The sequence below is a fragment of the Pseudophryne corroboree genome (assembly GCF_028390025.1).
Source record: "Pseudophryne corroboree isolate aPseCor3 chromosome 3 unlocalized genomic scaffold, aPseCor3.hap2 SUPER_3_unloc_1, whole genome shotgun sequence".
Classification (NCBI taxonomy): domain Eukaryota; kingdom Metazoa; phylum Chordata; class Amphibia; order Anura; family Myobatrachidae; genus Pseudophryne; species Pseudophryne corroboree.
The window spans coordinates 1,888,379-1,907,829 of NW_026967493.1; the positions used below are offsets into that span (position 1 = coordinate 1,888,379).

General features: G+C 44.4%; 2 protein-coding genes and 2 pseudogenes across 8 annotated transcripts in view; 2 read left to right on the forward strand and 2 right to left on the reverse strand.

Annotated features, from left to right (window-relative positions):
- The window catches only part of LOC134983117 (zinc finger protein OZF-like), a 69,063-nt gene extending 52,476 nt beyond the window's left edge, over positions 1-16,587 (reverse strand). For 3 of the 7 annotated variants that reach the window (XM_063948839.1, XM_063948836.1, XM_063948837.1), the window contains exons 1-5: positions 16,460-16,587; positions 6,794-6,984; positions 5,455-5,572; positions 5,272-5,373; positions 4,864-5,115 (exon numbers count right to left, since the gene is read on the reverse strand). In XM_063948839.1, coding sequence (XP_063804909.1) covers positions 4,864-5,115; positions 5,272-5,373; positions 5,455-5,527 — 427 coding nt within the window. In that variant the 5' untranslated portion in view covers positions 5,528-5,572; positions 6,794-6,984; positions 16,460-16,587. Of the gene's footprint in view, positions 1-4,863; positions 5,116-5,271; positions 5,374-5,454; positions 5,573-6,793; positions 6,985-15,196; positions 15,397-16,459 lie in introns of those variants that run through there. The other 4 variants (XM_063948838.1, XM_063948840.1, XM_063948841.1 and 1 more) reach the window with 4 other exon arrangements.
- Positions 12,290-12,408, reverse strand: LOC134983178 (5S ribosomal RNA; annotated as a pseudogene).
- Positions 13,496-13,614, forward strand: LOC134983189 (5S ribosomal RNA; annotated as a pseudogene).
- A 64-nt stretch (positions 16,588-16,651) lies between the features above and the next one.
- LOC134983116 (zinc finger protein OZF-like) overlaps positions 16,652-19,451 on the forward strand; it is a 294,499-nt gene continuing 291,699 nt past the window's right edge. The window contains exon 1 of the mRNA XM_063948835.1: positions 16,652-16,865. The gene's annotated coding sequence lies outside the window, so the exon portion shown is untranslated. The remainder of the gene's footprint in view (positions 16,866-19,451) is intronic.

The following is a 19,451-nucleotide window of genomic DNA, read 5'->3' on the forward strand; positions in this document are numbered from 1 at the left end:
AAGCAGGAAATAAACATTTAAAATGACAACCACTGTTTTGTATGGGTGAAACGGGTTCAGTGTGAAAGGTACCAAAACGGTAATGAAATGGTAATATACTGGTTACAACATACGATGTGAAGGGGGTTTAACTGCTCAGACCCGTTTTAAAAACCGTTTAAAGAACCATTTCAAAAGCAGGATTTGCGATGTGAAAGCAGCATAACTTTAATCCTCAACTGCCCAAATCCTGCAGTTATTGGCCACCTGGACTTATCTCTACTTCGTTTACTGGTGTAGTTATGCTTAGTTACCCTGTACTTGTCCTATATTGTCTTCAACTGTAAGTCACTTTTCCTGTTTTGATTATGTGCATATGTACTCTGTAATTGGGCGCTGCAGAACACTTGTGGCGCCCAATAAATAAAGTATAATAATATTAATATTAATAATAATAACAACCTGTGGACCCAGCCAGAGAAAATATCAGAATAATGGGCATTCCGGATTCTGTTACAAATGCTGAGCTTTATGATTATGCCAAAGGCTTCTGCCGCGGACCTTCTTATTGATAGAATCCATAGACTCCCAAAGTCAAATTGGGATATGATGACGCTCATTGTGAGTAGCTTGCATTCTAAAGTGAAAGCTTGGCTTCTTAAGTGAATTGTGAGTTTGAAACAGCAGCAGGTGAGTTAGAATACAGAAAAAGGTGAGTTTTATAATACACAAACAGGAACACAAATATTTGCAATACCATTAACATCTGATACAATGTTTGGCCTAGTGCGGGGCAATGGATGTGATGCATTTGATTGGAAAGAGACATTGTGGCGACTCAGCTGCTGTCCAATCAGTGAGCATTTTTCTCTGCTGAAGGAGGAGATAGCTAAACTGCATGCTGAGATTTGTAGGATGTATATGTCTTTGAGGCTTCCACTTCCTCAGAGAGCCAACAGAAGACATTCTGCCTGGACTACTATGGGCTCTCAAGGGTAGAGATGTCCAGAGGAACACAGACACCTCCAACAAGCTGTGACACTGCAAAACTCATATGCTGCTCTTGCAGGGCTGGAAAATACAACAAATAGAGGCACTACAGAACAGGAGGATATGGGGACATCTACCAACTATAGGAACAGGAAATGGAACAGGAAAATTGCATCTCTAAAAAGGACTGCACTTCTCTTGGGAGATTCCATTATTAGAGGGATACATCAGGGAAATGCAAATTAAGTAGAGAAACAAGTAATGTGGTTACCTGGAGCCACAGCTCCAAGGGATAAAGAGCGCATGCTAAGATTTGTGAAGGAAGCAAGAAAAGATGGGGAGGTGGATGTCATTGTCTACCTATGGACAAATGACCTGGCAAATGCTGAACTCATGGCCGTAAAAGATGATTTTAGGAAGTTAGGGACTGCTCCGAAGCAGGTGGCAACCACTGTAACATTTTCAGAAGTATTGCCAGTACACAGAGAGGAAGACAGAACTCATTGCATCAGAAACTTCAATGTTTGGCTAAGAACATGGTGCAATGAGGAGAGATTTGGATTTATAGGCTATAGTCACACCACCTGGCAAGATAGGAGCTTATACAAAAGCGATGGCCTGCACCCATCTTCAAGGGAAACGAGAATACTAACTGAACAGTTTGGATGCTTCATCAAGAACTATTTAAACAAAGGGGGGCAGGGAACCAAATAAGAATAAAGCAATCTGCTCCCCCAACACAGAGGTATTGTTTCTGCAGGCAAAGGGAATAGGAAGCATATCCACAGCAACAGAAGATAATGCAGATCAAAACCAAATAAATATAGGCAGGGAGATGAACATAGCTAGGTACAGAAAAAGCACAAACAAATCTCTAAAACCTATGTGTGCATACGCTAGGAGTTAAAGAAATAAAATCCCAGAACTAATTGCAATAATGACAAGGGATGATCTAGATATTGTGGCAATTACAGAGTCATGGTGCAATGAAAATCATGACTGGGATATAGCTATACCGGGATATACTTTATTTAGGAAGGACCGAATTTTAAAAATCGTCAGAGGGGTAGCAATGTATGTAAAAAAAAAGCATAAATACTACCTTAATACAAAGTATTGAAGAAAAAACCGGGGCCCTTTGGGTGACCATAGAAACAGGGGAGAAGTTGATTATTCGTATTGGCGTGATATACAGGCCACCAGGTCAGGAAGAGGAACTGGACAAGAACCTATTGCAGGACATAACTAAAATGGCATTAAAAGGAGAGGTAATAATCATGGGAGACTTTAATCTTCCTGATGTAAACTGGGAGGTGTCTGTTGCTAGTTCCTCTAGAAGTAGGGACATTTTAAAGGAGACAGTTCAAGGAGCATACCTCCACCAATTGGTGAGTGAGCCTACTTGGAAAGACGCAATATTAGACCTAATACTTACAAATGGAGACAGAATATTGGACTTAAAAGTGGGTGAAAACCTGGGATCCAGTGATCATCAAGCAGTATGGTTCAGCAAAAAGTCAGAGACTGACTCATCCCATACAAAAACAAAGGTGTTGGATTTTAGGAAGGCTGATTTTGTAGGGATGGGAAAATGTGTAAGCGATTCTTTGGCAAGGTGAAGGAACTTGGAAGCAGTGCAGGAGAGGTGAGAAACATTAAAAAGTGCAATATTAAAGGCAACAGACCTTTGTATCAAAAGCGTCAGGAAAACACAAGGAAAAGGAAGCCAGTGTGGTTTGCGAAAGAAGTAGCAAATATTCTGAAAGCAAAAAAGATGGCTTTTAGGAAATATAAGCAGACACAAAATAATGAAGACAAAGAGGTATATCTTGTTAGACAGAAGGAGACTAAGAATGTAATCAGGCGTGCAAAGGCACAAGCCGATGAGAAAATGGCCCAGTTAGTGGGTAAAGGAGGCAAAACCTTTTTTTAGGTATATAAGCGAAAGGAGAAAAACAAAAGGCGGAATAATAAAACTAAAGACTGGGATTCTTGTTGAGGGAGACAATGTAATAGCAGATCATCTTAATTATTTTTGCTCAGTATTTACTACTGAAAGAGAGGGGAAGGGGCCACAGTTAAGTTGCAGGGATATTCAGGAAAATGACACAAGTACATTTACAGAGGAGAAGGTCCTAACAGAACTCTCAAAGCTGAAAGTGGACAAATCTATGGGGCCAGATGGGATACATCCAAGGATACTAAAAGAACTTAAAGAGGTGCTGGTAGCACCATTGACAGAATTATTCAACCAGTCATTAGCTACAGGAGTAATTCCAGAGGACTGGAAAAGAGCAAACGTAGTCCCACTGTACAAAAGTGGAAGCAAGGAAGAGGCAAACAACTACAGACCAGTGAGCCTTACATCAGTAGTAGGGAAATTGATGGAAACACTCTTAAAATAAAGAGTTGTAGATTATCTCAAATCCGGCAATTTACAGGATCCCAAACAGCATGGATTCACTGGGGGGAGGTCATGTCAAACAAATCTTATTGACTTTTTTGACTGTGTGACTAAAGTGATGGATAAAGGTGGAGCCATGGCTATAGCTTATCTAGACTTTAGTAAGGCTTTTGACACTGTTCCACATCGCAGACTGCTAAATAAACTTGAAAGCTTGGGATTGGATATTAGGATTGTTGAATGGATAAGATCTTGGTTGAAGGATAGAAAACAGAGAGTTGTGGTAAATGGAGTGCATTCACAGTAGGGAAATGTTACCAGTGGAGTACCCCAGGGATCTGTACTTGGACCAGTGCTTTTTAATATCTTTATTGGTGACATTGCAAATGGCATTAAAGGGAAAGTATGCCTTTTTGCAGATGACACAAAGGTATGCAACAGGGTAGACACACCAGGTGGGGTAAAACAAATGACTGAGGATCTAGGTAGACTAGAGAAATGGTCAAGAGTGTGGCAATTACAGTTTAATGCCAATAAATGCAAAATCATGCACTTGGGTCTCAAAAATCCAAAGGCTAAATATAGTATTAATGGCACTATACTGGAAACTACTAAGGAGGAAAGGGATCTAAGAGTCACTATTTCAGATGACTTAAAGGCAGGTAAGCAATGTAACAAAGCAATGAGGAAGGCTAATCAGATGCTTGGCTGCATTGGGAGAGGAATCAGCAGCAGAAAGAAAGAAGTAATAATGCCACTGTATAGGTCATTGGTACGGCCTCATCTAGAATACTGTGTTCAATTCTGGAGGCCATATCTTCAAAAGGATATTAATACATTAGAAACTGTACAAAGAAGGGCAGCTAAAATGGTGCATGGCCTACATCACAAAACATACCCAGAAAGACTAAGAAATCTCAATATGTATAGTTTGGAGCAGAGAAGGGAAAGGGGGGACATGATAAAACCCTTCATATATTTGAAAGTTTCTAACAAAGTCCAGGAGGGAAACATTCTCCAAATGAAGAGAAGCAATAGGACACGAGGACATGCACCGAGACGGGAGGGGGGGGGGGGGGTTCAGGGGAAATTTGCGGAAAAATTACTTACAGAAAGGGTAGTGGACAAGCGAATAGCCTCCCATCAGAGGTGGTAGAGGCTAAGACTAGAGCAATTTAAACATGCATGGGATAGACATAAGGATATCCTTACAAAGAAATACGGATCAAATAAGGTTAGAGATAAAATTAATGTAAAAAAAAACAAAAAAATTAAAAAAAGGCAGACTAGATGGACCAAGTGGTTCTTATCTGCCGACAAATTCTATGTTTCTATGTAACAGGAGTATAATAGGGGCTGATGGCCACTGGGAAAATACATATTCCTCATTAGTTTGTACTGACAGAGGAGGGTGTAGTCTTAGAGACTGGCGTCGTGACTGAGCAAGGAAAATATGTGACTCTTTTCTGTAATAAGTGTTTATTACTCACCTGCGCTGATATCTGTAGGGATCTCCTCCTCCTTACACTGCTGATCACCCCTAATACACGTCTCTTCTTCTCCCTCTATATCTTCTGCCTTCATATCAGTCACATGCGTCTCTTCTTCTCCCTCTATATCTTCTGCCTTCATATCAGTCACATGCGTCTCTTCTTCTCCATCTATATCTTTTGCCTTTACATCAGTCACACACGTCTCTTCTTCTCCCTCTATATCTTCAGCTTTAATATCAGACAGACGTTCTACCTAAAAACAAACAAAAACACTATAAGACATTTGCATACAGTCAGATTAAACTGAGGTAAAACAGTATAATATCAGTGTATAAGATGCACAGCTCCTCTATAGATCATATAGTGATGGTCACTTTGGTATATTGGCGAGGCACTAAATCCCACCTACCGTATCTTCCTGTGGGATCCTGTGATTCTCCTCTGTACAATCCTGGGAATATAGAGGACGGGGACATCTCTCTGGGGTATCTCTGTTACTGGGACCATCTGTAGGAGACACACAGTGACTGAGTACAGTGTATATATGTGATTATCAGGTGATGTGTGTATATAGGGGTCACCCCATACCTGCTCTCCCCTGTTGAATACATGACAGCCTCCTCTTACCCAGTGATGTGAGGGGCCGGTGATTCTCCATCATCACGTCCTTGTACAGACCCCTGTGTTCCTCTATATACTTCCCCTCCTGCATGGAGACATAGACAGTGACATCCTGACACCTTATAGGCACCTGACACACACAGTGATACAGCCATCACCCAGACACATCCCCTGGTGTTACTGTATAATGTCCCATTCCCAGCAGTCACCTCTCCAGTCATCACCCAGACACATCCCCTGGTGGTACTGTATAATGTCCCATTCCCAGCAGTCACCTCTCCAGTCATCACCCAGACACATCCCCTGGTGTTACTGTATAATGTCCCATTCCCAGCAGTCACCTCTCCAGTCATCACCCAGACACATCCCTTGGTGTTACTGTATAATGCCCCATTCCCAGCAGTCACCTCTCCAGTCACATCCCCTGGTGTTACTGTATAATGTCCCATTCCCAGCAGTCATCACCCAGACACATCCCCTGGTGTTACTGTATAATGTCCATTCCCAGCAGTCACCTCTCCAGTCATGTCATCACCCAGACACATCCCCTGGTGTTACTGTATAATGCCCCATTCCCAGCAGTCACCTCTCCAGTCATCACACGTTCCCTGGTGTTACTGTATAATGCCCCATTCCCAGCAGTCACCTCTCCAGTCATCACCCAGACACATCCCCTGGTGTTACTGTATAATGTCCCATTCCCAGCAGTCACCTCTCCAGTCATCACCCAGACACATCCCCTGGTGTTACTGCATAATGCCCCATTCCCAGCAGTCACCTCTCCAATCATCACCCAGACACATCCCCTGGTGTTACTGTATAATGTCCCATTCCCAGCAGTCACCTCCCCAGTCATCACCCAGACACATCCCCTGGTGTTACTGTATAATGCCCCATTCCCAGCAGTCATCTCTCCAGTCATCACCCAGACACATCCCCTGGTGTTACTGTATAATGTCCCATTCCCAGCTGTCACCTCTCCAGTCATCACCCAGACACATCCCCTGGTGTTACTGTATATTGTCCCATTCCCAGCAGTCACCTCCCCAGTCATCACCCAGACACATCCCCTGGTGTTACTGTATAATGCCCCATTCCCAGCAGTCACCTCTCCAATCATCACCAAGACACATCCCCTGGTGTTACTGTATAATGTCCCATTCCCAGCAGTCACCTCCCCAGTCATCACCCAGACACATCCCCTGGTGTTACTGTATAATGTCCCATTCCCAGCAGTCACCTCTCCAGTCATCACCCAGACACATCCCCTGGTGTTACTGTATAATGTCCCATTCCCAGCAGTCACCTCTCCAGTCAGCAGCTGAATGATCTTGTTGGTGAGTTCCAGGATCTTCTAGACATTAGGTCTCTCATGTATCAGTGAGTGAGGTGGAGGCACCGTGATGGGCCTCTGGATCCTGCTCAGTCCTTCTGACACATGGGGACAGCTGCTGGGTGTCTCACACTCATTGGATGTCTTCTTCACTACAGTGTAACCTTGTGAAATGGGGGAGACATCAATATCACTTTCAGTGCTCCAGAAAGACACAGAGCCGCAGCAGCTTGGATGAGCATCCTAAGCAGCCGGGTTTCAGAAGGGGGGTGAGCCGCAGACTCAGATGAGGGGGCTGCGCGAGGCAGCTAGTTCAGCCACACTGGGTGGCGGGGGGGCAGCAGCGGGGCAGATAACAGTTAACCCCTGCAACAGCCAGCTCCCCCCCACCCCCCCCAAGGCGCCCTGCTGACCCTAGGGAGAGCCCAGCAGTCCTCCAGGCTGCAGGGCTAAGTGAGCCTAGTGCTGAGCGCTGGTCACAGTAAAAGCACAATAGCAATGTTTTAAAATGTAATTAATATATTTTGTGCTGTGAGGCACTGCAGTACCTGGGTACGTGGAGCCTGTGCAGGACACAAGCTCAGTGTATAAACAGACATGTACAGTGTATTTAAATGTATTTGAAAGGAAAGTGCACTTATTTGGGTGTGTGTCGCAGGAGGGGGGAATCTATTACTGCGCAGGCTGTGGGATTACCCCAAGTCCTTTTCCCCAAAAATGAAATGCCTTCCCCCCTAGCCTCCCATATTATTATTATTATTATTATTATACAGGGGAAGCAGTCTGTGGTGTTCTATTATTATTATTATTCATAGGACACCACAGTCTGCTCCCCCTGTATAAAAAGACAAAGAAGAAATTTTCCCGGCGCTAACCAAATACCCAGTTTTACAGAAACAGAATTGCCGCTGCCTTCATATAATTAAAGGGACACTCAACCCTTAAAAAAACAATAAGACAAAATAAAATTTGAAAGCGCTGACACTCTGTATATATATATGAAATATATTTTTATTCTTTAAACTACAAGGTTTTTTAATACCAAAAATAAAATTCAAAGAATATAAAATCGGCAGTACAATTAAAAAACACATTCTTTTATCCATGTAATACACCATGTACATGACCCTCTTTTCTGCTCCCTAGAGCAGTGTTTTTCAACCACTGTGCCGTGGCACACTAGTGTGCCCTGAGCAGACTCCAAGTGTGCCACCATAGAAGCAGAGCCAAGCCCATCAGTGTTTTACCGCTACTTAGGCCCTGGAACGATCAATACTGATGGGTTTAGTGGTTGCAGAGCCAGTTCTAATTTTGGGCACGGGCAGTGTTGGGCTCTTTTGGATTTCTCAGATGTGGCTCAGGCGTTACCTATGGAGAAGCTGCGATATGACACCCTAGGACATGCAACTGCACCATGCATCACCATTATATTTGAGTGTGCCTTGGCAATATTTAAATCTTGTTCAGTGTGCCGCAAGTTGTAAAAGGTTGAAAATCTCTGCCGTAGAGACTGATAGCAATTATTTGTTACTTTGTTCTAAACACAATTGTATCAATTCAGTCTCTGTGGAGCATAAAAGCTCCTTACTCCTTGCAACACACTAACTCTGTTAACTATATAGCTAATTATACTAGACAAAAACACCTACAAGGTTTCCAATTATTCTTATTATAACACCATGTCACTCCTTCTTATATGCTTTTAAAATAACATTATAATGTCCACAATGTGAGTTTTTTTTACGTGGTATATGGATTTTGTTTACCGTTCTGGCACCAGGTTTTAATCAGTAGAATAAGCTGAAGTACGTTGGAGTCTTTGACTCGAAGATTGAAATTTAACAGCGTGCACGTTGCAAGGATGTTTCAATCATCTCTCAGCGCAAGAAAAGTCAGTTGCACATATAGTGTTAACACATGGCCATGTATATTGGCCCTCATTCCGAGTCGTTCGCTCGGTAAATTTCTTAGCATCGCAGCGATTTTCCGCTTAGTGCGCATGCGCAATGTTCGCACTGCGACTTCGCCAAGTAAATTTGCTATGCAGTTAGGAATTTTACTCACGGCTTTTTCATCGCTCTAGCGATCGTAATGTGATTGACAGGAAATGGGTGTTTCTGGGCGGAAACAGGCCGTTTTATGGGCGTGTGGGAAAAAACGCTACCGTTTCCGGAAAAAACGCAGGAGTGGCCGGAGAAACGGGGGAGTGTCTGGGCGAACACTGGGTGTGTTTGTGACGTCAAACCAGGAACGACAAGCACTGAACTGATCGCAGATGCCGAGTAAGTCTGAAGCTACTCTGAAACTGCTAAGAGGTGTGTAATCGCAATATTGCGAATACATCGTTCGCAATTTTTAAGATGCTAAGATACACTCCCAGTAGGCGACGGCTTAGCGTGAGCAACTCTGCTAAAATCGCCTTGCGAGCGAACAACTCGGAATGACCCCCATAGTTTTTATATATCAACTTTACCCCTCTCGATGTCCGTGGAAAATTTGCACTGGTCAATAGAACTCCCGGCTCTGGTAGCTAAATTCCGTTTAATTGAGCCAAATCTGGAGGTCCAAATCCAGTTCCACGTTGGTTAGCAAGGCTTGCAAGGATAATAGTTCTGTGTGTCTGCTGATGCTGCTAAAACGCGTTTCTCCGCCTCACATCACCATCGGCGGCTTCATCAGGCCCTTAATTCTAGAATGTTTCTGTGCAGACAAGCCTCCTGACTTGACAATTTTGCCTGGAAATTTTCCCCGTGTGACTGCTCCCCATCCCCGGAGACTTGCCTCCATGGTTACCATGACCCAATCCTGGATCCCGAACCTGCGTCCCTCTAGAAGGTGAGGACTATGCAGCCACCACAGGAGAGATTTCTGGTCCTGGCAGACAGGACTATTTTCCGGTGCATGAGCAGGTGAGACCCGGACCACTTGTCCAGCAGGTCCCACTGAAACACCCTGGAATGAAACCTGCCAAATGGAACGGCCTCGTAGGCCGCCACCATCTTTCCCAGCAACCGAGTGCACTGATGAATCGACACCCTCGCCGGTTTCAGAATCCCTTTTACCATGTTCTGGATTTCCAGAGTTTTCTCCACCGGCAGAAAAACTCACTGTAACTCCGTGTCCAGAATCATGCCCAGGAACGACAGCCGCGTTGTCGGAACCAACTGTGATTTTGGCAAATTTAAGAACCAATCATGTTGCTGTAGAATCTTCAGGGAGAGCACAACGTGTTCTAGTAATTTTTCCCTTGATCTCGCCTTTATCCGGAGATCGTCCAAGTACAGGATAATTGTGACTCCTTGCTTGCGGAGGAGGACCATTATTTCCGCCATCACCTTTGTGAAGATCCTTGAAGCTGTGGAAAGCCCAAACGGCAACGTCTGAAATTGGTAATGACAATCCTGAACCACAAACCTCAGGTACGCCTGATGCGGAGGGTAAATGGGGACGTGTAAGTAAGCGTCCTTTATGTCTACTGATACCATAAAGTCTCCCCCCTCCAGACTGGAGATCACTGCCCAAAGAGATTCCATTTTGAATTTGAATCTCTTCAGATAGAAATTGAGAGAATTTAAGTTCAGAATCGGTCTGACCGAGCCATCCGGCTTCGGTACCACAAATAGGCTCGAATAAAAGCCTTTTCCTTGTTGTGATGGTGGTACTGTGACAATGACCTGATGTAGGCACAGCTTTTGTATGGATGCGCATACCACCTCCCTTTCCGGGAGAGAAGCTGGCAAGGCTGACTTGAAAAAACGTTGAGGGGGCACGTCTTGAAACTCCAGCCTGTAACCTTGGGTTACAATGTCTAAAACCCAAGGATCCGGGTCCGAGCGAACCCAGACCTGACTGAAGAGTTTGAGACGTGCCCCCACTGGAGCGGACTCCTGTAGCGGAGCCCCAGCGTCATGTAGAGTGTTTTGCAGCAGCCGTCGAGGACTTCTGCTCCTGGGAACCTCCCACCGCAGGTGATCTTTTTCCCCTTCCCCTACCTCTTGTTGCAAGGAAGGAGCCCCCTCACCCTCTTTTGTACTTATTGGGCCGAAAGGACTGCATCTGATAGTGAGGCATTTTCTTCTGCTGTGCAGGGACATAAGGTTGAAACGATGACTTACCCGCAGTAGCCGTAAATACCAGGTCCGCGAGGCCGTCACCAAACAAGACACCACCTTTATACGGCAGAGTCTCCATATTTTTCTTCGAATCAGCATTCTATTGACGAATCCACAATGTCCTCCTAGCCGAGACTGACATTGTATTGGCCTTTGATCCCAAAATGCCAATATCCCTTGCAGCATCTTTCAGATACCATGCAGCGTCCCTTATGTAACTTAAAGTAATGAGAATGCTATCCCTGTCCAGGATACCAATTTCAGAGGATAAATTATCCGCCCATTTTTCAATAGCACTACTCACCCATGCCGACGCCATGGTAGGTCTGAGCAGTGTACCCGTAGCGACATAGATCGATTTCAATGTGCTTTCCTGTCGACGATCCGCAGGATCCTTCATGGCTGCTGTGTCCGGACTCGGAAGGGACACCTTCTTGGACAGTCGGGATAAGGCATTGTCCACAGAGGGGGTTGACTCCTACATTTTCCTGTCCCCTGAGGGAAATGGATATGTCAGCAGAATTCTCTTGGGAATCAAAAACTTTTTGTCAGGATTTTCCCAAGCCTTTTCAAAAAGAGCATTCAGTTCATGAGAGAGAGGGAACGTTACCTCAGGTTTCTTACCCTTATACATGCAGACCCTCGCATCAGGAACTTCAGGGTCCTCCATGTTATTTAAAACGTCCTTTATCACCACAATCATGTACTGAATATTTTTAGCCAGTTTAGGATTTAATCTGGTATCATTATAGTCGAATGTAAAGAAGGGGAGAAAAAAAAAAAAAAGAGAAGGCTCGTGTGTGGGCGCACTCTTATCTAATTGTAATCACTTATAGTGATTATCCAATTAATTATACAAAATGCTGATAAAACATAATTTTATTAAGGTATTCATTAAGATCAGTGTAATTGCCCATTCTCAAGAATGTACATGATCCAAGGTAAGTTTTTACGCACATAGGGTTAGATTAGGAAAATATGATAAAATATTCTGGTCCTGCCTCAGGAAATGAGATAAGAAAGGATGTAGACACTGGAAAGTCATACACCCATTTCAACCCGACCAGTACATGCAATCTGTATTAATGAGACCGATTTGGTCAATTTAAGTAATAAGTCTGTCAAAAGTCAAAGAAAATTATTATCATTGACAGGACAGTACAAGGTTCATGCTGTTTGTTACACAACTGCACAGAATATATTGGTAACCTCTAGCTGTATATATACTTGGAGGACTAAAGTTCGTTCTCCAACCTGGAATATGCACCTTCCCAAAAGAAAAGTTGAAGAAAATTTAGGAACAAGTGGTGATGCTGCTGTTGAAGTCACATACCCCACATCATATGAAATGATTGATGCTCTACAACACTGGGTATTCCCTGTGAGTCTCCTCTTCAGGTACTGGCCCAGCCCAACACTGTTTCGCTTCCAAGATCGAACGAGATCGGGCATTAGCAGTGTGGTTTGATAGTAGAGAAGGTGGGTCAGACTCCAATGAGAGTGCACCTAAATAAGAGAGGGTGACTGTTTTTGTCACAAGAATAAAGTGTGGATCTGCTTTCTATGTTAGGCAGGAGACATCCAATCCCAGGAAGTGAGCAAGCCCTATGGGGTGAAACGCGTTTTCCAATCCAGTTACAGTGGGTCCCTTCAATCCAGTTACACTGGATCCATGGTCCTAGCCGCAGTACAGGATTTCCAATCCAGTTACACTGGGTCTACTGGTCTCAGCCGCTGCATAAGAAAACTGCACTTTATCCCTGAATATACTCAGTTCAAGTACTCCATTATGTGGCTACAATTGTCTTTCTGATTTCAGCCACAGCTCATATTAGCGCATTTTTACTAAGATCTAGCTGCATATACCAGTAGTAGTAATCCACAGTTTTTGTTATTTCATGTGATTATAGTGATTCCTTGGTGCATTTTCACTAAGATTCAACTTCATGTACCAGTATTAGCATTATTGTAATTTTATATAGTGATTTCTTTTGCCCCTAATCTCAGTACAAGTGTATTCTTCTTGCATGCAGAAATATCTAAACCATATACACAATCTGCACTAGCATCATTCTGAGCGATTTTGCACATCATATCAATTCCTAGTTCAGCTGTTATTCTGCACTAGCATCATTCTGAGTGATTTTGCACATCATATCAATTCCTAGTTCAGCTGTTATTCTGCACTAGCATCATTCTGAGTGATTTTGCACAGTATATGAATTTCTAGTCCAGCTGTTATTCTATCTTTCTAGCTGCAGTAACACTATATATAATATAACTTTGTGATTGCACCTCCCGAGCCTTGAACGGTCCAATTATAAGTAACATATGGCTCCTTTATTATCGTATTCAACATAGCAATTAAAGAATAAATTGTGTTCTATTTTTCATTACTTTTCCTTCCGTGGACACTCATTTATGATCCAGGGGCACAATACCACCACTGTGGGATTGGATGTCTCCTGCCTAACATAGAAAGCAGAGCCACACTTTATTCTTGTGACAAAAACAGTCACCCTCTCTTATTTAGGTGCACTCTCATTGGAGTCTGACCCACCTTCTCTACTATCAAACCACACTGCTAATGCCAGATCTCGTTCGATCTTGGAAGCGAAACAGTGTTGGGCTGGGCCAGTACCTGAAGAGGAGACTCACAGGGAATACCCAGTGTTGTGGAGCATCAATCATTTCATATGATGTGTGGTATGTGACTTCAACAGCAGCATCACAACTTCCTAAATTTTCTTCAACTTTTCTTTTGGGAAGGTGCATATTCCAGGTTGGAGAACGAACTTTAGTCCTCCAAGTTTATATACAGCTAGAGGTTACCAATATATTCTGTGCAGTTGTGTAACAAACAGCATGAACCTTGTACTGTCCTGTCAATGATAATAATTTTCTTTGACTTTTGACAGACTTATTACTTAAATTGACCAAATCGGTCTCATTAATACAGATTGCCTGTACTGGTCGGGTTGAAATGGGTGTATGACTTTGCAGTGTCTACGTCCTTTCTTATCTCATTTCCTGAGGCAGGACCAGAACATTTTATCATATTTTCCTAATCTAACCCTATGTGCGTAAAAACTTACCTTGGATCATGTACATTCTTGAGAATGGGCAATTACACTGATCTTAATGAATACCTTAATAAAATTATGTTTTAAAAGCATTTTGTATAATTAATTGGATAATCACTATACGTGATTACAATTAGATAAGAGTGTGCCCACACAAGAGCCTTCTTTTTTCTCCCCTTCTTTACATACGTTTTTTCTGGCTCTGGGCGCACCACCAAGTTGGACACCGAATTTAGGATTTACAAATATAATTGTCCATTTTTGTTTTTTTCTGATTAAATGTGTATCATCTATATGACCAGTGCCGGGTCGCTCCCTTTTTTGCTCTAATCATTATAGTCGACACAGAAATCATAATCTGTGTCGGTATCTGTGTCCACTAACTGGGCAAATTAACGTTTTCTGTGACCCCGAAGGGTTTTGTGACAATGCATCCACCATGGACCTTCTCCATGCTCGGTGCTGTGACTCAGATTTATCAAACCTCTTATTTAACAAAGCCACATTAGCATTCAAAACCCTCAACATATTCACCCAATCAGGAGTCGGCGGTGCTGACGGGGTCACTCCTACAGCCTGTACTGTCTCCACACCTACTTCCTCCTGGGAAGAGCATTCAGCCTCAGACATGCCGACACACGTGCACCAACACCACCAAACACACTGGGCTATATGGAACAGACCCACACTAAGCCTGTCAGGGGGACACAAAGGGAGTTTGCCAGTGACTAACTTTGATCTGAAGTGTGCAGTACACAGCCCCAGATATATCAGCGCTTCTCTTATCTCACAATAATAAGCACCAAATAAACTGTGCCCCCCTGTTTTTCCCCTGTTACTTGTTACAGTGGAGGAGGAAGGCTCAGCGTCTCTGCAGCTCTGTGGAGAAAAAAAATGGCGCTGGTTAGAGCTATGAGGGTTAAGCCACGCCCCCTCAATGGCGCGCTTCAGTCCCGCTTCTTTTTAAAATATATTTATACTGGAGGGGGTATAATCTGTGCCCAGGCACCCTCTGTCTTTGCCAGTGTCTGATCTGAGGTTTCCAGCTGCTAAGGGCACCCCCCCTGCGCCCTGTACCCAACAGTGCCGCTTGTGTGAGCCTGGCGCGCAGCGCACCCGCCGCGCGGTACCTCAGTCAGCGTCTGCAGTCTCTGAAGTCTTCTTCTCTTCTGAATACTCACCCGGCTACTTTCTTCTGGCTCTGCAAGGGGGGTTGACGGCACGGCTGCGGGAACGAGCATCTAGCACGGCTAGCGATCAGACCCTCTGGAGCTAATGGTGTCCAGTAGCCTAAGAAGCAGAGCCTTTAACTCATTAGAAGTAGGTCTGCTTCTCTCCCCTCAGTCCCACGAAGCAGGGAGTCTGTTGCCAGCAGGTCTCCCTGAAAATAAAAAACCTAACTTAAGTATTTTTCAGAGAAACACAGGAGAGCTCCCCTGTTAGTGTCCAGTCTCTCTGGGCACATAATCTAACTGAGGTCTGGAGGAGGGACATAGAAGGAGGAGCCAGTTCACACCCAGTAAAAGTCTTAGAGTGTGCCCATGTCTCCTACGGATCCCGTCTTTACCCCATGGTCTATGAAGTGTCCCCAGCATCCTCTAGGACGTAAGAGAAATAACAATAACAACAGAACACCACAGGCTGCTCCTCCTGTATTATAATAATAACAACAACAACAACAACAGGACACCACAGGCCGCTCCTCCTGTATAATAATAATAACAACAACAACAGGACACCACAGGCCGCTCCTCCTGTATAATAATAATAACAACAACAACAGGACACCACAGACTGCTCCCTGTGTATTATAATAATAATACTAACAACAACAACAACAACAACAGGACACCACAGGTTGCTCCCCCTGTATTATAATAATAACAACAACAACAACAGGACACCACAGGCCGCTCCTCCTGTATAATAATAACAACAACAACAACAACAGACACCACAGGCTGCTCCCCCTGTATAATAATAATAATGATACTACAGGCTGCTCCCCATGTATAATAATACTAACTAGACGCCACAGCTGCTTCTCCTGAATAATAATAATAATATAATAATAATAATAATAATAACAACAACAACAGGATACCTCAGGCCGTTTCTCCTGTATAATAATAATAATAATAATAATAACAGGACACCAAAGGCTGCTCCGCCTGTATAATAATAATAATAACAACAACAACAGACCACCACAGGCTGCTCCCCCTGTATAATAATAATAAGGATACTACAGGCTGCACCCCATGTATAATAATACTAACTGAACGCCACAGCTGCTTCTCCTGAATAATAATAATAATAATATAATAATAATAACAACAGGATACCTCAGGCCGATTCTTAGGACACCAAAGGCTGCTCCGCCTGTATAATAATAATAACATGACACCACAGGCTACTCCCCCAGTATAGTAAGACGCCATTACCTGATCTCTACGGACACAGTGAGAGGCATCCTATGTGTGGAACGGAATGCAGTGACCTGGAGTAAGGTGGAACGCACAGGGCGGTAGTAAGGTGGAACGCACAGGGCGGAAGTAGAGAGTGATTGGACAAGCTGCTTCCTGGTGACTGGCCCCTCCCCTCTACACCCCGTCTCAGGCCCGTAAAACTTTTTAACATACATGTCCTCAGTGCAGGAGGCCGGCACCTGCAGCAGTGATAGGTTCCCTGGCCGTCTAGTGACGTCAGGTGCGGCGGCCATTTTCCCGTGGTCTGAGCTCCGCCTTCCTTCTATCAATCCCACAAGGCAGCAGGAGTAAAGGTCTCTTAGCCCACTTGGATCTAGCATCAACCGAGGCCTGTGGTGTTTTGTTACTATTATTATATAGGGTGAGCGGCATGTATTGTCTTTCTATACAGAAGGAGTAGCCTGTGTTGTCATAATATACAGGGGTAGCATCTTATGCTGTCATGGTATACAGGGGGAGAGCGGCCTGTGTTGTCATTATGTACAGGAGTATCATCCTGTGCTGTCATAGTATACAGGGGGAGCGGCCTGTGTTGTCATAATCACTATACAGTGGTATCATCCTGTGTTGTCATAATAGACAGGAGGTGCGGCCTGTGGCATCCTGCTCTACGGGGGGAGCGGCCTGTGCTATAATATACATGGGTAGTATCCTGTGGTGTCATAGTATATAATATACGGGGGGTGGCGTTCTGCTATAGGTGTCCTATTATACACAGAAAACGGATTGTGGGATCCTATTATTCATGCAGAGCGGCCTGTGGTGTCCTCCTGTACATGGGGAGCAGCCTGTGGCACCCTCCTATACAGGGAGAGCAGCCTGTGTTGTCATAATACACAGGAAGAGAGGCCTGTGACATTCTGATATACAGGAAGAGAGGCCTGTTGTGTCTTGTTATTATTATACAGGTTGAGCGGCATGTGTTGTCCTTCTGTACAGCGGAAGTGGTTTGTCTGGGTCTTTTCCCGGTGGAGAACTGTAGTAAGTTCCTGCGCATGTGCGCAATGGTGTTTATTGAAGCACAGAAATATATAAAATAACTGGGGCAATAGCAAATCCAATAGCAATTCTGTGAGAGGGACGGATAGAGTCTCTGGAAGAAAAACAGTCACATAATATAGATCGCTCTGGAAACCGGTATCACCTGGAATAAACGCTGGTCGGCCTGGGAGCTGATGATGACTTGAAACAGAACTTAAAACAGATGCTTGGCAATGTCGATGATCGGCCTGGAAACCGATGGTGACTTGCACAGGATTTCTCTTACGTCCTAGAGGATGCTGGGGTCCACATTAGTACTACGGGGCATAGACGGGTCCCTTGGGAGCCATGGGCACTTTAAGAGTTTAATAGTGTGGGCTGGCTCCTCCCTCTATGCCCCTCCTACCAGACTCAGTTTAGAAAATGTGCCCGGAGGAGCCAGTCACAGATAGAGTTAGGTACAGGAAGACTTCTGGCAACAGCCTCCCTGCTTCGTGGGACTTAGGGGGAAAGTAAGATCCAACTCTTGAGGTTAATGGCCCCTATCTCCACTGAGAGGACACTGAACTTCTGAGGGTGATGATCGCAAGCCCACGAGGCGACCACTTACTCCCGCAGCACTGCCGCCACCCCCTAACAGCCAAAAGATGGAGTGGTAAGTATAACGCCGGTGACCCGATAATCGGGTCATCGTTGAGAATGGTGGCATAAGAATGTAAGCTCTCACGAGCAGGGCCCTCTTCCCTCATGTGCTTATCCTTTCTTACTTTAATAATCTTCAACTGCACCAATTCCATCAGTCTTCTGCCACCTGATACTTATTCCAGTGTCATCTGCTGATGTAACTATGTTTGTCCTATACTGTCATCAACTGTAAGCTGCTGTTTTCCTGTTTGATTATTTGTTTATGTTCTCTGTAATTGGGCGCTGCGGAACCCTTGTGGCGCCATATAAATAAAGGATAATAATAATAATAAAAGGGTCAGAGCGCAGCGCTGACAGGCTGCACTCCGGAGGGCTCAGTGGTACCATAGTGTGCGGCGCTGTGAGGGGTGCCCTGGGCCAGTGCAATACCCTACACTGGTCAAACTAGCTAACAGGGGCTAATCCCACTGTTAGCTGCAGGAAACCTCAGGCCAGTATAAACTAATAAGTGAGGGCAGATGCGCCATTACAGGGGCGGGGCTTCTCCTTAGAGCGGATCCAGCACACACCAGCGCCATTTTCTCTCTGCAGATCACAGCTACCGAAACTCTGACTGGGAGCGCTGACCCTCCACATAACTCCAGCTATCCTGTGCGATACCATGGGGTTATAGAAGAGGGAGAGAGTTATTTACTGTTTAATTTATTAAGGTTACTCAGTCAGCGCCAGGCATTTATCATATAACTGCCTACTGGGGCGCTGTGTGTGCTGGCTCCTTATACTCTGTGTCCCCCTGAAGGTACTCTGGGGGAAATTGTGCCTGACATTTTCCTGTGTGTGTGTGTGTGTGTGTGTGTGTGTGTGTGTTTATATATCTCACATTACCATGTCTAGGGACTCTGTGTCTTGTGCTGCAGAGTGTGTATCTTCTCCAGAGGAGTCTATTCCATATACTCAGGAATGTAATATACTGTCTCAGCCCTCTGAATCCGAACCCTAACGGGTGGCTTCTATTAAGGGAATGATATCCCAGATTTCATCTAGGATAGCTCATAATGAGACTGAAGCACAGGTTTTGAAAAGATCTGTAGAGGTTTTGTCGTATTCAGCTCCCGCTACCTCATCCAAGACCCCTGATGCATATCCTAAAAAGCGTGCTCTTGTACAAATAATGCATGTCGACACTGATACCGACTCTGATTCAGGGGATGGTGATATATACGGGGGGGGGGGGGGGGGGGCATCTCTTGCTAAGGGGGTGCAACTCATGATTGAGGCTATTAGGGATGTTTTACACATTACTAATAAGGTTCCTGAGCAG